The 19,950-nt window shown below is 29.9% G+C and overlaps 3 protein-coding genes across 3 annotated transcripts; 2 read left to right on the top strand and 1 right to left on the bottom strand.

Moving 5' to 3' along the window:
• The first annotated feature begins 4,134 nt into the window (after nt 1-4,134).
• On the top strand, nt 4,135-7,417 carry LOC112688243 (heat shock protein 83). The gene is made up of 3 exons (XM_025561349.1): nt 4,135-4,281; nt 4,878-5,143; nt 5,212-7,417. The coding sequence occupies exons 2-3, from the start codon at nt 4,878-4,880 to the stop codon at nt 7,127-7,129; spliced, it is 2,184 nt and encodes a 727-aa protein (XP_025417134.1). The 5' UTR covers nt 4,135-4,281; the 3' UTR covers nt 7,130-7,417.
• Nucleotides 7,418-9,405: 1,988 nt separating this feature from the next.
• LOC112688350 (DNA-directed RNA polymerase I subunit RPA12) lies at nt 9,406-11,239 on the bottom strand. Its single transcript, XM_025561516.1, has 4 exons — nt 11,154-11,239; nt 10,775-10,915; nt 9,583-9,802; nt 9,406-9,506 (listed from the first exon to the last, which is right to left on the bottom strand). Exons 2-4 carry the CDS (start codon nt 10,899-10,901, stop codon nt 9,482-9,484), a joined length of 372 nt encoding a protein of 123 aa, XP_025417301.1. The 5' UTR covers nt 10,902-10,915; nt 11,154-11,239; the 3' UTR covers nt 9,406-9,481.
• Nucleotides 11,240-11,265: 26 nt separating this feature from the next.
• On the top strand, nt 11,266-15,656 carry LOC112688342 (lipopolysaccharide-induced tumor necrosis factor-alpha factor homolog). Its single transcript, XM_025561505.1, has 3 exons — nt 11,266-11,741; nt 15,306-15,432; nt 15,505-15,656. The coding sequence occupies exons 1-3, from the start codon at nt 11,552-11,554 to the stop codon at nt 15,605-15,607; spliced, it is 420 nt and encodes a 139-aa protein (XP_025417290.1). The 5' UTR covers nt 11,266-11,551; the 3' UTR covers nt 15,608-15,656.
• Nucleotides 15,657-19,950: the final 4,294 nt, after the last annotated feature.

The following is a 19,950-nucleotide window of genomic DNA, read 5'->3' as shown; positions in this document are numbered from 1 at the left end:
CAATTTTCCGTAGACCTATACGCGAAAACCGTGTAAATACACCCCTGTTCAGTAGGAATACTAAAATTTTAATATTTAAAGTTGTAAACGGTTTAATCTTGAAAGTTTCCCGTGACACTATAAAATTTACAACCGTCAATCATGGATAAATACGTACTATTAAATTACCTAATTTAGTGACGACAGTCGTAACGTGTTTAAAACGGTGACTTGGAAAAATTTAAAACGTTTTTGAATAGGTACGAAAACTGGAAGGAAAAAATTATTGTTTTCGAATCCAACATTTTTGAACCTAATAAATATCCAGGCTGCTAACTTCTACATACCGGTGTAAATAGCATATTAATATTTAAAAACTCAGAAGTTCGTTGCACTGAAATGAATTGCAAATGTTGTATACATTTTTAATTTATTATGAATGTATTATGTACAAATCTAAGAAAAAAAATATTTTTGTTCTAAATCAAGATTGCCATAAATTTATAAGGCGAAACCGGGACAACACAAACACAATATTGAATAATATACTTTTATATAACTTTTAGTATATTGAGAGGTTAGGTTAGGGCCTTTTTTTAAATGTTATAAAATAATGTTCTTAGTGTGAGTGCGTTAGAAACATAAAAAAAAAAATAATTCCCCTCATACAAAAGTTATATATACACCACTGAAGAGGACTATAAATGTTTGGCAGTATAATATTTAAAAAAAAATTTGTAAAATATTATATAAGTGTAAATTATTATATATTGTTAATCGATTACGATTAAAAATGTATTTTGAGATAAAATGGTCGAAATTGAAAATTAAACAATACTAAAATTCCTTTAAACGTTTAAGCCGGGACATATAGACGTCCCAAAACCATTTTTTCGGGATATCGGGACGCGAATTCCAAAACCGGTGACAATGCCGGTTTTCCGGGACGTATGGCAACCCTATTCTAAATACGAACACAATTGTTACACAATAATACAGTATTGGACAATGGAAAAAACCGATATGGCATTTTGCTAATTGGGTATACTTGCACTATTAATATGATTTAACATCAAAACCTTGTACAATACTATAATGATGCATAGTTATGATTAAATAATTCAAGGACTTCTTGTAGTACCTATGAGCTTGAATATTAGCGTTTGATGTGGAGAATTTAACACATAATATGTGTATATATAAATATTATAGCATATTTACTGTACATAATCGTCGTGGATCATCCTTTGACTTATCTTTAATAATATTAAAAACTAGATACTCGTTTTGAGCGATTATTACAGTTATTAATCGACATTACTGGGGGGAACCTTATCTTTTATAAAATATTTATACCAATACGTAAAATATATAAGTATTTTGACAAAAAATTATTCTATTAATAATAATATTTTAATCCTTGACTGTACATATGTCATGGAAATCTTAATTCGGTAAAATTATAACGTTACAATTACAAGCAAGAAGTGCCTTTTTTTTCTATCTTATAAATCAACAATACACACGACACCTGGAAACGCCGTTAAGCAATGTTTAAGGTGGCGGGAAGCAAGAAATGCCTGTCTGGTTCAAATTTGATTGAAAACAATTTTAATTGTAAATTTGGTGTAAAGTAGTGTACATTAGCAATTTACCCGAATAAAATTAGGAGTAAAATAATAGCACATGGTATCATACCCGATTCATGATCTCGCGGCCCGCTGTGTTCGTACGGTAATGGTTATACAGAGTGAACGCAAGACACTCTCCATATACGTCCATATCTACAAACACGTGGTTGAACAATTTTTAGAAAAAAGTGCTAATTTAATTATCAAACGACCAAAATAGATATTTTACATTATTTTATAATGACATGTGGCGCCTTTTTAGGCTATAATTATACTGCTGCATTTATTAATAATTATAATATGCCGTTTGGGATATTTTTTATTCGACCTAAACGATTATTTCGTTTATAGTTATCGATTGACGAATGTTTATCGGTAAGTAGATGTCGATTATTCGCAGAAGATATCGTTTTGTTAAAAAAAAAAAATCAAAAATAATTTGTCTCCATAATAGCGAAACTAAATTACGTACATAAATGTAAGGAATAAGGAACAGCATGTGCACGCGAGGTGAATGCAAAAAATTATTTATTTTTTATTTCAAAAGCACACCTAAGAGTTCGACACGAACCTGTTTGAAGTACTTCGAGGAACACAATGACAGCATCGAAATCTTAACAATGTCTTATTGAAATTTCGATTTTGAAAATACGGTTCGAACAAAACGCGCTCTTCAGAATAACAATCGCACGCGCGTTCCTTAAGTTGTTCGATGATATTAAGGTCCAAGTCACGATGTACCGAATTTCAAAGGGATCGAGGAAAAAGTTCAGTATGTCGAAAGTTCGAGATTTTCGTTACATCTAGAGATTCGTTCCATCGCGAATTAACCGTGTATGGAAAGCGTACAAGACATCACGGGACGGCGCTGACGAGTTATCATGTTGCACGAGTTGACGCCCGTTTGCGAGCGACACGGAAGGGTTAAATCGGACTTGGGTGCACAGACGTCGTAGTGTAAACGTTGGCATGCACTGCGAATCCTCAATAGCACACGGGTCTATGGATAAAATAGCCTGTTATATAGTGCGACGGATGTCGAAAGTTTCGAGTCGAACGGGATTTGTGTGATTACGAAACGGTCCGGCGAGCTCGTGCGACAATGATGATTATAAAATTTAAATAAAATCACCATGTAAACCGATCGTTTCGCTTTCTTCGTGTTTGGTACGATCTGATACCGATTTAGAACATTGTGTATTTGCGTTTTGTTTTGCCCGAGAAACCAAAATAATAATTTGTTTTACATCGTAGACTTGAACGCGGTTTGAAGCGAATTCAACGGGATCGAGGTGTGAGGTGCTCAGAAAAAACCATAATTTTAAGTTGTTGAACGTTATACAAAGATGCTCGAGGGAATGATTTTCAAATACGTTTAAGTCGAATATTACCTAAGCAGAATCAATTCGAAAGAAAAAATATCCCTGCGGTTCGCGTATTCGGCTTGCGCTTTTGTTCGTCCAAGTTCGTTAAAAAAAAACGGTTAAATTTAAAGTTGCTTCCCTCGTTTAAACGACGTCAAAGACATTTACGTTTTCGGCTAAATATTGATAAATATTATTCAGAAAAGATGCACTACAATATTTTGTAATACGCCACAGAGATTCGATTGAAAATTAAAAATAATACGTTCCCGAAATGTCTACTTTTTACGGAAGCTTTTGTTTTATAAATAACCGTGGAAAACTGCTCACGTTTGTTTCGATTATAAACGATATTAATTAATTTGCAGACTAAGTATTTACACGTAATCAATTCGAAATCTTCGGTATTTCAAATATGTGATGCACAAATGTCTATATTCATTGAGAACAAACGGATTTGTATTTTCCGATACTTGATTTTCCGTGATAATTATGTGACGAGCTCCATCGAGATATAGTAATCCAATTTCTGAAATTGCGTGGAAAAAGTTTTAACGCTTTAGTACCGCTTTTTCCAACACCGAGAAACGGCTAACGTCTTGTCCGTCGCGAAATCGTTCGTAAATAAGAGCTATCGGAAGTTGTACGTATCAAATTTATTCGAAATACATTTCCAAAAGCGGTTCGAATGATTGTGGTACAGGTCGTATGGACGGAGGGAAATCGATTGGTAAACATTTTTGGGGAAAACGATAGAAGAAAAGCACGATAAAAATCGGACGCAGAGACACCAATCACCGCGTCACCCTGTATACACGCGTCCGGCTGGTCTCGTCGAATGTTCTAGAAGATTCTCGGCGTTTGTTCCGCCGGAAGAAAACGCAAGTGGGCACTGCGTTGGTCAAAGTGCACGTTTATCGGTCGACGGCCGCGGTACCGTTCGCGCGTCCCGAACCGGTGCGTAACGCACGGACGCAACGCACCAAGCGGCCCGTGTTACGAGCACGGCCGCGCACCGTTCGCCGTTTGCCGCGCCACGTGCTCGGCCGCACCGCGTCCCGGTCTGTTTTGACTAACGCGCTCCGTATTCGCTACCCGTAGAACGTTCTCGAAACGGCCGCCCGGCGCTCGACAGGTTATAAATACCGTCCGCTCCGCGCCAGAGTTCGTCATTTCGAGTTTGTTCTGCAATTACATTGCGCGCACAACACTGTTGCGGTTGCTGTTCAATCATCCTCAGCGTGTACACTCACGATTTGCGTTAATTTGTTGTCTACAATCTACCAGCTAACTTCTAATCAATAACCGTAAGTTATTACCTATCTAGTTTATCTTATTTTGTTTTTTTTTTTTTTTTTAATAAAATCCAAATTTCATTTAATTTTCAAATAATTCGTTTAATTAAACATAGTTTTTCACTCTGAACTCGTTTTATTTCATTTGTGCTTAATTTTTCCGTAGTGGTACATTGAAGTTGATCAATTTTAATTAAAGCATTTTTTTTATATTTAAATTATTATCTATTGTAAATATTTGAACTCGTCAACTTTGGGTATTATATTTTTTTAATAATTTATTATTTAATTATATATACAATTATAAATTTATAGTAAACAATTTTATTATTTAATAATTATACTTGTTTTATTATTTCTTATATTTCTCTTTCAATTAAAATTTTTTTAAATTTTAAGTAGATGTGAATTAATGTGAAATTGGGATATTGTGTGTAACCTAATGCTTTAGAATTTTATCTGGTATAACAGTCACTAAATCAGATTGAATAATTTTATTAAATTTTATTAGTTCTAAATTTATATAGATTAGGTGCCTATTAATTAACTAATTAAAATTTTTATTATTATTATATTGTTTAGTATATTATTTTCATCCCTATATTTAGATGCCAGACGTAAACATGGCACCAGCTGATGATGTTGAGACCTTTGCATTTCAAGCTGAAATTGCTCAGCTTATGTCTCTCATCATCAATACATTTTATTCAAACAAAGAAATCTTTTTGAGAGAATTGGTATCCAACTCTTCTGATGCATTGGACAAAATCCGTTATGAGTCTTTGACTGATCCTTCCAAATTGGAATCTGGCAAGGACCTCCACATTAAAATCATTCCAAATCAAGAAGAAAAAACTTTGACTATTATTGACACGTATGTATTAAAGCTAAATTTTCTTAAAAAATGTACTATTATTTTATTGATTTTTTTTTTTTCTGTAGTGGTATTGGTATGACCAAAGCTGATCTTGTCAATAATCTGGGAACCATTGCTAAGTCTGGTACTAAAGCATTCATGGAAGCTTTACAAGCTGGAGCTGATATTTCTATGATTGGTCAATTTGGTGTTGGATTCTACTCTGCATACTTGGTAGCTGATAAAGTTACTGTTATATCTAAGCATAACGATGATGAACAGTACTTATGGGAGTCAGCTGCTGGAGGTTCATTTACAATCCGTACTGATCCTGGTGAACCATTAGGCCGTGGTACCAAAATAATCCTCCAAATCAAAGAGGACCAAGCTGAATTCCTTCAACAAGAAAAAATCACTGGTATCATTAAGAAGCATTCTCAATTCATTGGTTATCCTATTAAGTTGATTGTTCAAAATGAACGTGAGAAAGAAGTAAGTGATGATGAAGCTGAAGAAGAAAAGAAGGAAGATGGTGAAGGTGAAAAAGAAGAAGATAAGAAGCCCAAGATTGAAGATGTTGGTGAAGATGAAGACGAAGACAAAAAAGATGAAGATAAAGACAAAAAGAAAAAGAAAACCATTAAGGAAAAATACTTGGATGAAGAAGTTTTAAATAAGACAAAACCCATCTGGACTCGTAACCCTGATGATATCAGCCAAGACGAATATGGTGAATTCTACAAATCGCTGACCAACGACTGGGAAGATCATTTAGCTGTTAAGCATTTCTCAGTTGAAGGTCAACTTGAATTTAGAGCACTGTTATTCATTCCCAAACGTGCGCCTTATGATATGTTTGAGAATAAGAAGAAGAAGAACAACATTAAGTTATATGTTCGTCGTGTATTCATTATGGATAACTGTGAAGACCTCATGCCAGAATACTTGAACTTCATTAAGGGTGTTGTTGATAGTGAAGATTTACCTTTGAACATATCTCGTGAAATGCTCCAACAAAACAAGATTTTGAAAGTCATTAGGAAAAATTTGGTCAAGAAATGTTTAGAACTTTTCGAAGAGTTGGCTGAAGATAAGGACAACTACAAAAAGTTATATGAACAATTCAGCAAGAACTTGAAACTTGGAATTCATGAAGATACACAAAACAGAAAGAAACTTGCTGACTTGTTGAGATTCCATACCTCTGCTAGTGGTGATGAAGCATGCTCTTTTAAGGATTATGTTGCACGTATGAAGCCAAATCAAACTCACATATACTATATTACTGGTGAAAGTCGTGAACACGTGTCTAACTCTTCATTTGTGGAACGTGTTAAGAAGCGTGGTTTTGAGGTTGTTTACATGACTGAGCCCATTGATGAATATGTTGTACAACAGATGAAAGAATATGATGGCAAGAACTTGGTATCTGTTACCAAGGAAGGATTAGACCTGCCTGAAACTGATGAAGAAAAGAAGAAGCGTGAAGAAGACCAAGCTAAATTTGAAAAATTGTGTAAAGTTGTCAAGGATATTTTGGACAAGAAAGTTGAAAAAGTTGTTATAAGTAACAGGTTGGTTGAATCTCCTTGTTGTATTGTAACATCTCAATATGGTTGGACTGCCAACATGGAACGTATCATGAAAGCTCAAGCACTAAGAGATTCTTCCACTATGGGTTACATGTCTGCAAAGAAACACTTGGAAATCAACCCTGATCATCCAATTATTGAAACATTAAGACAGAAGGCAGATGCTGATTCCAATGACAAAGCTGTCCGAGACTTGGTTATGTTGTTGTTTGAAACAAGTTTGTTATCTTCTGGTTTTGGACTTGAAGACCCGCAAGTTCATGCTTCTAGAATCCACAGAATGATTAAATTAGGCTTGGGTATTGATGAAGATTTGCCTGTATCAGAAGAAAAATCTGCTGATTCAGATACTGCAACTCCCATAGAGACAGATGATGTAGAAGATTCATCACGCATGGAGGAAGTTGATTAAATTTATACTCATTAAAAATTAATCAACTTTGAAAGAACAACCATTTCCTATATTTTTACTGTTATATTATTTTGAGACTGATTTGTCTATTTTTTTTTTTTTTTGTATTCAAATTTATTCTGAATTAAATCTATTGTATAGCAATTTAATTTGAATATAGGTTCATAAACTTCTTTAAATATTTGCACCCACCACTATGTGTATGCTGTGTGTAAGCTTGAAATATTGTATGTTGTTATATGTAATGAATATGGAATAATTATTATACAGAATAATTTTTGTATATAATAACTTTGTTTTTTTTCTCTATCAATCCTTAATTATTGAAGTGTAAATTGCAGGTATGCTAAGTATTTATGAATTGACATTTAGGAATTCTTTTAGTTAAGTGAAAAGCTAGAAAGATCAAAATATTGATTCTATTGTTAGTAATTGATACATTTAATTTATTAAATACATATCTACTCTGATATACAAATCTGGAATTGATAGTGATCTTAATTACATAAATGAATGTATCAAATTGAGAATTTTGAGAACAGCTATAATGTAGGATCAAAAGACAATATTTATTGAACAATAGCTGTTTTATAATATTCTACAATGTTTCAAAATAAATTAAGAACTTGAATAAAAAATAAACTTATTTTTATAATAAAAGCTATTATTTGATATTAAAATATAAACAAAATGTATTGAGGCCTGAACAAGCGTCATAACATTTAAATATTAATTTCATGTATCAATAGATCGATTGTCACCAGTAGAATGTTGGTAATAAAAATTAAAAATAAACATGTAAAATCTCCTAATACAACAAAAAGTAATACAAATGATAGAAAATTGTTGATGATAGTTTATGATGAAAAACAGAAAGGAGTTGATATAATTTAGGAATTAGGATATAGTTAATTATATTATTTATAAAATATGTTTGTTTAAAATAATTTAGTTTGACATTGTGTATGAGAAGATTATCAAGGACAGTATTAATTTGCTGTGAACAATGAGATATATCTATATTGAAATAAATAAATAAAAGTTTAGCCTGGAATATTATTATATTTGTAAAGTATGACTGGGGTTAAATAAGAAATCAGGTATATACAAAGTAAATAAAATTGCGACTGAATAAAATAAAATAAAATCACATTACATATATATGTATGTATATCATGTATGTGTTCTTTCCTTTATTTTTCATATATTGTCGCAATTTATTAATTTCGATGATTATGTAACCTGATAATGAATTTTTAATTCAAAACCGGTTGTACTTCACAAATGTAATACTTCAGACTAAGATTCTATTTATTTCTTATTCTATGTATAAGTATTTGTTTATTATTTATGAGTATTAACCATTTGTTAATTTTTTTATTATTTTATTGCACTTATTTTGTTATACATGTTTGTTGTCATTTGGTTTTGAATGTGTTTTTTTAAAGTTTGCTTTCAGCAATATGTTTTTTTTGTCTTGTTTTAAAGTTTGTATCAGTTTTATCTACATAGAACTTAATACAATTACACCAATTACCAACATCAAACAACCAGTGATTTTTATTTTATATCTATTGGAATTTTGTTATTGAAAATTTTGTTAATGATTTTTACTAAATTATTAAACATTTCAAAGACAATTTTTAGATTATTGTTATTTTAATACACTATTTTCCAAATTTATATGTCAATTAACTATTATAAATTAATTCATAGTAATTGGAATCATTTTTAGTGTATGACATATAAATGTTGTTTTGTTAAAAGTTTTATCTTTACTTTTTTATACGTTTTGTTGATAGTATCTGAGTTGTTGTTTATTGCTATGTTGAATATAATTTTTAATTATTTTAATACTCAATTAAAAATAAATAGGATTTCAGGTAAATTTAAATAATGTTGAGATTAAGGTAAGTTTTTTTTATGATAAGGGATGATTTGAGTTAAATGGAAAAATTGTTTTTTTGAGTTGATGTTTTGAATTTAATATTGTTATTCAGATTATAAATATTGTGAGATCTTGAAAATTTACTTGATAATTACGATTGTTTAATTTTATATTAATTATATTTAACTGTAATACGATATAGTTAGGGCCTAGGCCAAAACAATTAGTCAATATTTAAATTTGTGTAATACTCAGACCCTCACAATTACATTTTATTATATTGTACACAATAGCTTTAATTATGAATGAAACGGGTATTTAACAACCTAATTTTTTTTAGTAAATTTACTTTTATAATTTATAAAATTGTACAATATAAATCAAAAACTTTTATAAAAACATAAACAATTTTATTCAACTGAATGGTTTTGTACAAAAATAGATTCCAAATATTTGAAATTATGTCAAGAGTTTTCTGCATCTTTGAATCTGAAAAAAAAAATATTATGTTAAATAATAATTATATATAAAATATATTTTAATTAGAGATGAACGAAGCTCTTACTTGCATTTAAGGCAGGTATAAAATACAGTTTGTCCTTCATCAGCTGACCTTAGTTGTACAGCTGCATAGGACATCTGGTTATGACCACAAGCATTACACCTTCTTTCAGCAATTGGACCGTCCTCAATTTCACCTTTATTATGCTCAGTTTTAACAACATTATCAATATCTTCTACAGAGTTCAAAATAATTTCATATGTAGACTCTGAATTCCCATAAACTAAAAGAAAAAAATTATTATTATTATTACATTTAAAAATAAAAATTATATGAATCATAAAGTACAATATATATTTTCCTAAAATACTATTTCATTTTTTTGTACATGCTAAATTTTTTAAAGCTAAATTACATATCAATTTACACTAGTAATATTTATTGGGAATTAATTATTCAACGAAACAAAATACTCAAAAATGTAATAGTATAGTATATATAAAAAAAAGAGATATTAAACAGTGATTATACCATACACTAAAATGTTATTTTAAAATAATAAAATACCATATATATGCTATAAGTTATACATTTTAAATAAAAATAAATTTAAGTTCATAATTTATAAACATTTTTAGTTATTTATATCATGTTAGTAGCTACTTGATACAGACTGATAATTAATGTATATTTAAAAAGTGTAGTTATAGGAGAAAACAATTATAAAATCATCAGTAACCAAACAATACAGAAATATTGTAATCGAAATATTTTATAAATTTAATAAGAAGTTAAGTAAGTGAAATAGTATTGAATATAAAAAAATAATCTCCACAATAATGTCCACCTCCAACCCTTCAGAAATTAAGTATGAAATTGTTATTTAGTAGTTTACTGTTTTCTATAGCCATGATAGTTTAATTATTTCTTAAAAATAAATAGCTTTAATTCAAGTGGCAACAAATATGCTCTTTGTTTTAAGTATATAATCATAATACAACCAAGATAAGACAATTGATCATGCGTACAAACAGATAGGGTTCATAAACATTGCATACATTTAAGCACTAGGTAGATAATTATTTCTTGGCAATTCTTTTATGAATAAAAACAGTAATTTGTCGCTGCTTTGGTCATAATCTTATCTTGGTTGTAGATAATAAGTTTTATCTGAAATTGAACTGAAATAAACTATGGTAATTAATATATTTTTTTAATAACTAGATAGTTTAGTAGGTACTACTTGTATACTTACTTTCTGGTCCAAAAACAGTTTTACAAGAATAACATTTCACAAATTCTTCCATGTTCAATGCCGGTAGTATTGAACCGCACTTGGTGCAAAACCCGGGATATGTTTCGATGTTTTTGATCAGTTCCATTTTATTCGACCAGTCTACAACAGTAGCAATTTGTGTTAAAACACTTACTGAGCTATAAAATAATATTTGAAAGATTGTAATGTACAAATCTTGTTTGTGAAAAATATAGAGATACAAAAAAAGTAATGGGCATTATCATTGATCATAAATACAACAGATCGGTAAACGAGTTGCGCGAAAAACAGATATACATATGTACGATACTCTCAACCATCGAGCGTGCAACGTGCGTGAAATGTATTCGTAACTTACGGACATAACCTCGAAACGACGGCAACGTCCGCGCCCATTGACCGTGTACGCCATCAGCACCGTCATCAACCGCAACAAGCGTTATCGCACGTAATCGATTGATGAATCATTCGCGCGCGTACGAAAAATATTATGATTCATGCGCACGCACGTAAGGTAAACACTCACATACGCGCGCGATTATTGTGATAATATTGTGTCATAACAACTCTTCCGACCCCTTCACCGTCAGTCGTTACCCAGTCACATCAGCAGCTGTTCCGTTGTCCGTGTCGTCGTTGTTTTCGTTGGTTTTCTGTTTTCCACCGCGGTTCCTGTGACCAAAGGTTTATAGCCGCGAGTCGTCCCGTCTTCGTCTTCGCACTACGACGTCCGTTCAGTCGTCTTTTGCGGACCCCATGTACCCTCAGATGGACAAAAACGCTGGGCTGGCGCCGACAGCCCCGCCGTCTTACTCGGAATCCATTAACGGACCTCCAATGTACAACGGCAGTGTCCCTCAGTATCAGCCGCCGCCGCCGCAGTACGCTCAACAGCCTAATCAACAACAGCCCGCTCAAGTCATTGTCGTCCAAGCGACGCCTCCTAGTAAGTGTAACCGGGCGTGCATGCCCTTACATCCAGTGATATTATGATCTGATCGTGATGTCACGGGGTTGAGCAACAGGTCTAAAATCAACGTAGCTTCCCTCACTCCTGTTGTAGGTTGATACGGTTGAGTACGTCGACACCGCGTAACGTATATGAATTCCCACTTTCGGGAAAAACGGACCAGGAAATTGTGGTTACATACAAGTGAAACAGTAACGCAAGAGTTCGGTTATAAAATATAATAATGTTTGTTTGTTTTCGAGTCGTGTAATGAAAATTAAGTTTACATATATTGTTTGTTTGGTTGTTCAGCTATAATATGACTGACTCCTTGACACTGTTGGTTGTGACTGTAGACCTAGTATGTAAAGAAATGCCCATCCAATATTAGTTAATCCACCATGTAATTAATACTAATACTGTTAATAATAATAATAACATAATAAGCATTTTGCGCTTACAACACTCCCATTAAGGTGAATGTCCATATCTTGGTTACGATTTACATATTGTCAGATATTCATAGCATGTTTTTGTACGGGCTTCCACACGTTTGTCCATTGTATATCTTCAAAAATCGAGCAAATTCTGTTAAATCTAGTATCAAAAATATAATATCTAACAGTTTGAATTGGAGAACACTCAAATTTTTAATCATTAGTTGAATAAATTATTAGTGCGAGGAAATGTAAATTTATCAATGAAAAATTGCACTCAGTTTTTAGACCAAAAATCATCTGATTATAGGGATATTAGGATATTATTTTTTAATGAAATTGTGTTTTCAAAATGTAATTTGCCTCTACACCATTACCTATTTGGTTAGAATTTAAAAAAATGTATAATATTGTTTCGTCATACCATCATTTATATAACCAAAATCATTGAATTATCTATGATACACAGTGATTGAATGAATGTTAATTCTAAAACATTTAATCAGAATTGTATACTAATATGTGTTCAAATATAGATATCTGGTCTTAAAAAATTTGCAAATGATTTAAAAACTATACCATTTAAATTTTGGATAGTCCTTGAGTTGTTGCAATATCTTCATATTATAATATTTATTGAATTTTTAGTGTAATAAAAATGTTTGTAATTGTTTTATCAATTGACTTGTATAAAATTTCTACATATACCTAAGGTAATACTAAAAACATATTGAAAAATATAAATCTTCACAATCATGCGAAATCAGTTCGATCAAAGTAGAAAAAATATAAAAATAAAAAAACAAAACTGAACCCTATGATTGTGCCTTGCTGCCTGTAAGTGTTTATTTATATAATTTGTTTTTAAATTTAATGTTTTGATATTTAACTAGGTACTGTTTTATTATTATTACTGTAATTGTCTATCATAGTTGGACATTGGTCAAATAAAATTGTATTCGATTAATTATTTGAATAAAAAACTAGTCTTTATTTATTATTCTACGAATTATTCTAATTTTTTTTTAATCATTATTTGATTATTCATTATTCATTCATTATAATTAATAAAAAAATATTCACATAATGGTGTTTATCTCAAATGGCTCAAAGATAACTTAAAATTTGAACCTTATTGAAAATTGAAATTTATGTGTTTCATATTTATTATTATTATGGTATTTGCTATCAAAAATGTCAAAAAAAAGTCATAAATTATAATGTTATAGATAAGGAGCTAATCTAACTGGTTTAGAACTCAACATGTTATGTACTTGCACATTGGGCTGGGCGGTCTGCGTTTGGATGAAATGCCTTTTTACCCGTATAATAAAAGTAATGCGTTTGGGCGAGTTTTTTTATGTGTTTGAGCGAGACAAAGATAAAATTGTAAAGATTATGATAAAAATATTATTATATAGGGAATTTTATATCAACCTAAATATGATGGTACAGTCTTATTACTATTATAGGTAACTATAATATTTTTAATTATCAGTTTGTTTGAATATGGAAAAGTGAAGTTGTATTATAGCAGAAGCGTACCCAGGAATTTTTTATAGGGAGGGGGGCAAAATTTTTATTTTTATCTGTTCACTAATTATAACTATAGTTTAACTCAATACCAAAAAATTACTGTTAGTATACTATAGTATGGTTTTATACCAGGGGCGGCCAAATGGTCAATCGCAGACGATTTCAGAGTCGAACATGTGAGAATTTATTTTTGGGCCACGTGCACGAAAATTAATCGTGGTGGTTATGAAAAAATTGTTGATAAGTTTTATGTGTATAGTTTTTATCTTTTATTATGATTTATAAAAAAATTTTCCAAGAAAGTCGATCTTCAAAGGTGAAGTATATTTTTAGTAGATTGTGGCCGAAAAAAGTTTGGCTGCTTCTGGTTTATACATTATAGGTATATTATATAATCTATAAACTTTGTATATTGAAGATAATAGGAAATTAAAATACACTATATACTATTATACTATTTAATATTAAATCGTGAGTAAGTAGAAATTTCAATGGGGGGTCAGGACCTGAATTCCCCCTTGGGTACGCCCTTGTATTATAGTGTTAGTTAATATTATGGATCTTAAAATTGATTATATTTTTAATACAAAACAAAATAAATGATGGATTTCAATTTAAAATTATATTTTTAGTGAATTTTAACATTGAAAATAGAATAATAAGTATTTTAGCATCCCAGGATATTAAAAATAAGGTCGCCCAAATGCATTACAATGTTTTAAAATCACTCGCCCAAACGCATTATGCTAAATTGCCCAAACACATTGTAATTTTTAAAAATTCGGCTAAACGCATTACGCCCCACTGGGCTTTATATTACTGTGAATATTATTCACAATTAATTTAATTAATTTATTAGAGTAATTTATTTATTCACATGTTAAATTCTTCATAATAATTTTTATTTTTTGTTCATAACTAATATTTTTTAAAACAAAATATTATTCTTTATTTTATTATTATTATATTATTATTATATATTATTTTATTCACAAAATAATCAGTTATTATTGCTTTTAATTCTTTTAGTTTAAATACTTTTAAAAAAAAGTAGAAATTGATAATAAAATACATTGTTTTTTTACTGGTGAAGCAAATATTATACATGTTGCCTAGTTTATCTTAAAGTTTGAGTGCGTCCACGGAACATGTCAACGAAAGTTCCTCAATTACCGTCGGCTGGCGTTTACTTAATTCCTGTTATATTATCTTATTACTTACTTCATTTTAATTTATATATGTTAAGGTGCATGACCGCAATAGACGAATGTTGACAATCACCGGTGTATGTTTACATTTACCAAAAATCTTTATTATTTGAATCTTTTAATTTTATTTCTTTGAATATTAATTAGGTGGTTGTTTGAGAGACAGATATAATATAATTTTAAGTAAAATATTTACTATAATTTTAAAAAAAGATCAAGTTTGATCAGTTCGTTATAATTGTATGTCTATTATTTTATTCATTAAATAATTGAATAAACATTTTAAATGTTTTTGGATATTTTTGTGATATATATATATATATATATATATATATATATATATATATATATTATAATATTATAATATTATATTATTTCAGTTCCACCATTAGGTCAACGTTCAGTAAATGTAACATGCCCATCATGTAAATCATTGGTGATGTCGACTGTGGAAGAAACTACATCTAGTAAAGCATATATATGTTGCATGTTGATGTGTATTTTTGGGTATGATAAAAAATAAAATAAAATGTTAAATAAATTTGAAAAAAAATATTCATTATATCTTTTGTTTTTCAGGATGTGTGCTTGTTCTTATTTGCCATTTTGCATGGACAGCTTTATGAACTACAAACATACATGTCCCAGGTGCAAAGCGTTTTTTGGTGTATACCAACCATGAGCAAACAAAATTATTTATTAACTATATAAAAAATGTATTGCTTTAAGAAGATTCCTCTTTTACATTTCCATTATACCTACTTTATTCATTTAGTTTATAAACTATGAACTATTCAGCAGTTATTTTACTGGAACATTTTGAATTTTACTATCTATATTTATTTCATTTTATTCTAAAATAAAGAATAAAATATAAAACATTTTCACAATGTTTTGGTAATTTTTGGCAATAAGGATTGATTTATATTTTCTTTATTTTTACCATTAATAATTTAAATGTACCTTTCATTATTTACTAGTAGAAAAAAAATTTACATCATATTTTATGTAAGTGGTAATAATTAATTTAATTATAAGAAATATATTTTATTGTTGGGTGTCAATTAATTATTACATATTTCATGGCAAAAAATGATCAATTTTCTATTTTTTTTTTTTAATCTAGTAAACTTATATTTTATCCATAAAAATGTCTTCCATTTTATTTCATTAAAATCAAATTTTATTATGTAAATTAAACATTATAAATGTTTGAAATGATAAATTTAGTTGAGAGATTAATATTCTTGCCACAGTTATTACACATCACTTTCTTGTTTAACTGTTAAAAATTGTTGCTTACAAACTCTAAAAAAAAAAATACTACATTAGTAAGGGTACCTATTTCATTGTTATTTTTTGATATAATAATATATTGATTAATTATCTTGATTAAGAAATTTATCAAAATGAAAAAAAAAAGTATGAAACTAATTTTATATTTAGGATCAATTTTGTTTTTTTCATGCCATACCATAAACTTGATAATTATGAATTTATTTGAATTTAAATCAGAAGTTTTGAAATGTACCTAAATATTATTATTGTTTTAAAATAAATTCCTTGTGTATTTATTTTGTATAGTACCAAAATATTTTTATAGTTTATAATAATTGTTATACTATTATTCAATATTATAATAATAATAATAATATAATAGTTAATTATGTATATTTTACTCGAACAATCTATGGGAAATGTGAACATGTAGTAAAAACCATTATTTTCAGTTTAAATAGCTTAAACTTGAATTATTCATTGTTTAACTTAGATGCCTGTATTAAATTGTAAACAATACTATACTCATATTCTTTAGTTTGTTTAAAATTATGTGATTTGATTTTTATGTATTTTTTATATGTTAGAATTTCTTTTCCAAATAGATGTTAGAATTTCTAATTCTATATTAGCTGAAAAATTGTATTAATTTGTTAGTGATCATTTTTAAAACAAGTTGGAAATTTACGCCACTGAATATATGTATAGTACAGACTAGATATACACCTATAATATCACGCGCCTTCTGCGTACATCATGATACGTGACTGTGTGCTGTAGTTTGGAAAACCTAGTTGGATAGAAATAATAAGAACAGAAAATAAAATTATTTCAGAAGTTTGGATGGAAAATGTCTATTTATATAATTAGTATACTTTGCCATACGTATAATATATTAATAAGCAATTAATAATAAAGCCGGGTTCATATGGAGTCGTAAACTGGGCGAGAATACTACTGATTCTGTGCATGTCTCACGACTGCTTGAATTGCACGACGGATAATTTATGAACCCCAGTTCACACATATCAATTGCAGATGCTTCTGATTTTTTAGTTATTTATTTTTTTTCAATTCTTGATAATAAACTGATATAATATTTTTAATCTTTCGAACTATTTCATGAATACCAAAACCATCGATACCCATTTAATCATATATTTTTTTTTAACGCTCCATCTCTTGTATCTGTGTCTTTGTACACTTCAGAATTTATTTTCCACAAGAATTACGCATCGCAATACAAATCAACAAATTGAATTGTTTGTTTTGTATTAATTTTGTACACTGACATTACGCTGACGTAGTAAATGTTTTTATTATATAAAAATAAAATGATTTTTGACTAAACGGGTCGTGTTCACTGCAACATGCCGGAGTAATCACGACCGATCTATTTTTGGTCGTTGACGACTTCTACTACTATGATTACCAGTTCACACCAGGTAGTGATCACGACCAACCTTCCTAATAGTAGTATTCTCACCTAGCTTACGACTCCGTGCTAATTTTATATGCTAAGTACGTATAAAATAAGTGTTAGTGATAAGATAAATACATTGAACATTAAATGTATCAGTACATTCATACAAAGTTTTGATTGTTCCAAAGGTACACGATTAGTTACCAATTATAGTTAAAATCATTATTTGTGTTATGTAAATATCTCGATTAAAAACTAAGCGTCTACTGCTAAGTAAATTCGATTTAAACTAGAGATATAATGTATATTCGAATATCAGTATTCAACCTATTATTAACGTTTAGTGTTGCGCGAAAACCTACAAAAATAATTTTTTTTAGGTACGTATTGTATCAAATACTGATGTTCAAATGGTCGAATATTCAAATATTCGAATACTCGAATATTCCCATCACTGATTTAAACACAATTAGATATTAAACAAAATGTTTATTATAAATAGTCAATCAGAATTAACAAAACCAAAAAGAGTTAGTAATTTCTTAATAATTTCTTCTACTATTATTTTTTTCTTTCGTCATTGTATACAATATTGTAATTCTCAACTTCGATTTCAGATGATTATTTCCATTTCATTTTCTAATCGTATATTTTTCAATTTTAAATATTTAAATGCCCTAAAAATAGGAAATATTAATAACTATTGACTGTATATATATGTTAGGTACGGGTAATGTTAAAATTTGTATAATGTTGACATTATCCGGCTAAAGTCGACATTAGCCATCTGTTATGGCTAATGTGTAATTTTTCGTTTATAAGCAGGAATTATTAACATTATCCGGATAATGTTAACTTTAATCAGTCAATATTGGATAATGTTAAAAGTTGTATATTAAACATACTATATAGTTTTTATTAGCATTCTATACAATAATAAAGCGTCGGACTTCCAGAGAATAATATCTTGACTTGCAGTGGCGAAGCGTCATAGGAGACAATGAGACAATGTCTACCCACTTATCCATGGATACATAATTTGGCGTTATTATATTTTATTTATTTTTAAATAATATATACTTCAATATTTATCATAGTTTTACTTTTGTGCCATACCGTATTAGTATTCTTAAAATAGATTAGTTGTGGACCGTGCACGCGAGCTGTCGTCCGTTGTGATGTAGTGGTTAATTCTATTAACATCCAAATACAGATATAAAAATTAATATTATGAGACGATGCGTTGCAGCGTCTCGTTTTTCAAGGCACGGTGTGCAGGTGGAATAAGTTATATATGGGTTTAATATTTATCTTGTATGATATTGTTTGTTATAATTTTATATGCGCTACACAAAATACGACGTCATGCATCGATCTGTTGTTAGTCTGCTTTCAGTTTTCATACGTGATAATTGTAAGTAGGTACAGTGTTATTAGTGTTTTAACTGTTAAGTGTTTTAGATTTCATTTTTAATAAAATGGCGTAGCTTCCTTTAGTCGAAGAATTGATTTAGTTTTGCGCCAGAGAGAGCCGTTTTTTAGTGATAGATTTTGTAGATAGTTTTTATATGAGTCATTTTTGTGTATTTTTAGCAGTGATTTAAGTTTGTTTGAAAGCATGTTGTATCTTGTTTTGTCATCTGGGTAGTGGGTTCGCTGCCAGGTAGACCTTGCTCGACGTTTCTCAGCTAATAATTGCCTTAGCACTGGGGTTAAATTGTTAGTTGGGTTCTTGCTTGGTCTCTGGGTTGAAGAGTCTTTAGCTGCATTTTGTATATTGTTGGTAAGTAAATTGATTGCGCTGTCAATATCAGCTGACGATTTTAACTTAATATTAAGTATAGTTTTTTTTGAAAGAATATTTCTGAATGTGTTCCAGTTTGTGATTCCAGGAGTGATGGTTGGTCGATTTTGTTTCAATAGGGGTTGTGCTCCTATGTGAAGAAGAACTGGGGTATGATCAGACGCTGGATCGTTTAGATTTGTAACGTGTGTAATAAAACGATTTGGCATGTTAGAGATGAAGAAATCAATGGTGTCTGGATGATGATTAGCATGAGTTGGCCAATAAGTCGGAGTGGTGCTTGATAATAGTTTGAGATGTTTTTGTGTAACGAGGTTGTGTAGCGCGCGGCCCCGGGTGTTGGTGGAATTGCTCCAGGTTTGGTGTTTAGCATTGAAATCCGCGCCTATAATATAACTATGACTGAGAGATTGAAGAAGAATGATGAGTTCAGGTATAGGAAATGGTATTCCTGGGGGGAAGTAACAGGATGCTATAGATATAGGTACCGAGTTTATTTTTAAGGTTGTACTAGCTGATT

The sequence above is a fragment of the Sipha flava genome, unplaced genomic scaffold, assembly GCF_003268045.1.
Source record: "Sipha flava isolate LNK unplaced genomic scaffold, YSA_version1 110_pilon_pilon, whole genome shotgun sequence".
Classification (NCBI taxonomy): domain Eukaryota; kingdom Metazoa; phylum Arthropoda; class Insecta; order Hemiptera; family Aphididae; genus Sipha; species Sipha flava.
This window is presented reverse-complemented; position numbering and strand designations above follow the sequence as displayed.

Coding starts and splice junctions, on each gene's coding strand:
- LOC112688350 (XM_025561516.1), bottom strand. CDS start 10,901: ATGGAACTGATCAAAAACATCGAAACATATCCCGGGTTTTGCACCAAG. Junction 9,803..10,774: donor AACTGTTTTTGGACCAGAAA/GTAAGTATACAA, acceptor TTTTTCTTTTAG/TTTATGGGAATTCAGAGTCT. Junction 9,507..9,582: donor TATACCTGCCTTAAATGCAA/GTAAGAGCTTCG, acceptor TTTTTTTTTCAG/ATTCAAAGATGCAGAAAACT.
- LOC112688243 (XM_025561349.1), top strand. CDS start 4,878: ATGCCAGACGTAAACATGGCACCAGCTGATGATGTTGAGACCTTTGCA. Junction 5,144..5,211: donor ACTTTGACTATTATTGACAC/GTATGTATTAAA, acceptor TTTTTTCTGTAG/TGGTATTGGTATGACCAAAG.
- LOC112688342 (XM_025561505.1), top strand. CDS start 11,552: ATGTACCCTCAGATGGACAAAAACGCTGGGCTGGCGCCGACAGCCCCG. Junction 11,742..15,305: donor CGTCCAAGCGACGCCTCCTA/GTAAGTGTAACC, acceptor ATATTATTTCAG/TTCCACCATTAGGTCAACGT. Junction 15,433..15,504: donor ATGTTGATGTGTATTTTTGG/GTATGATAAAAA, acceptor TTTGTTTTTCAG/GATGTGTGCTTGTTCTTATT.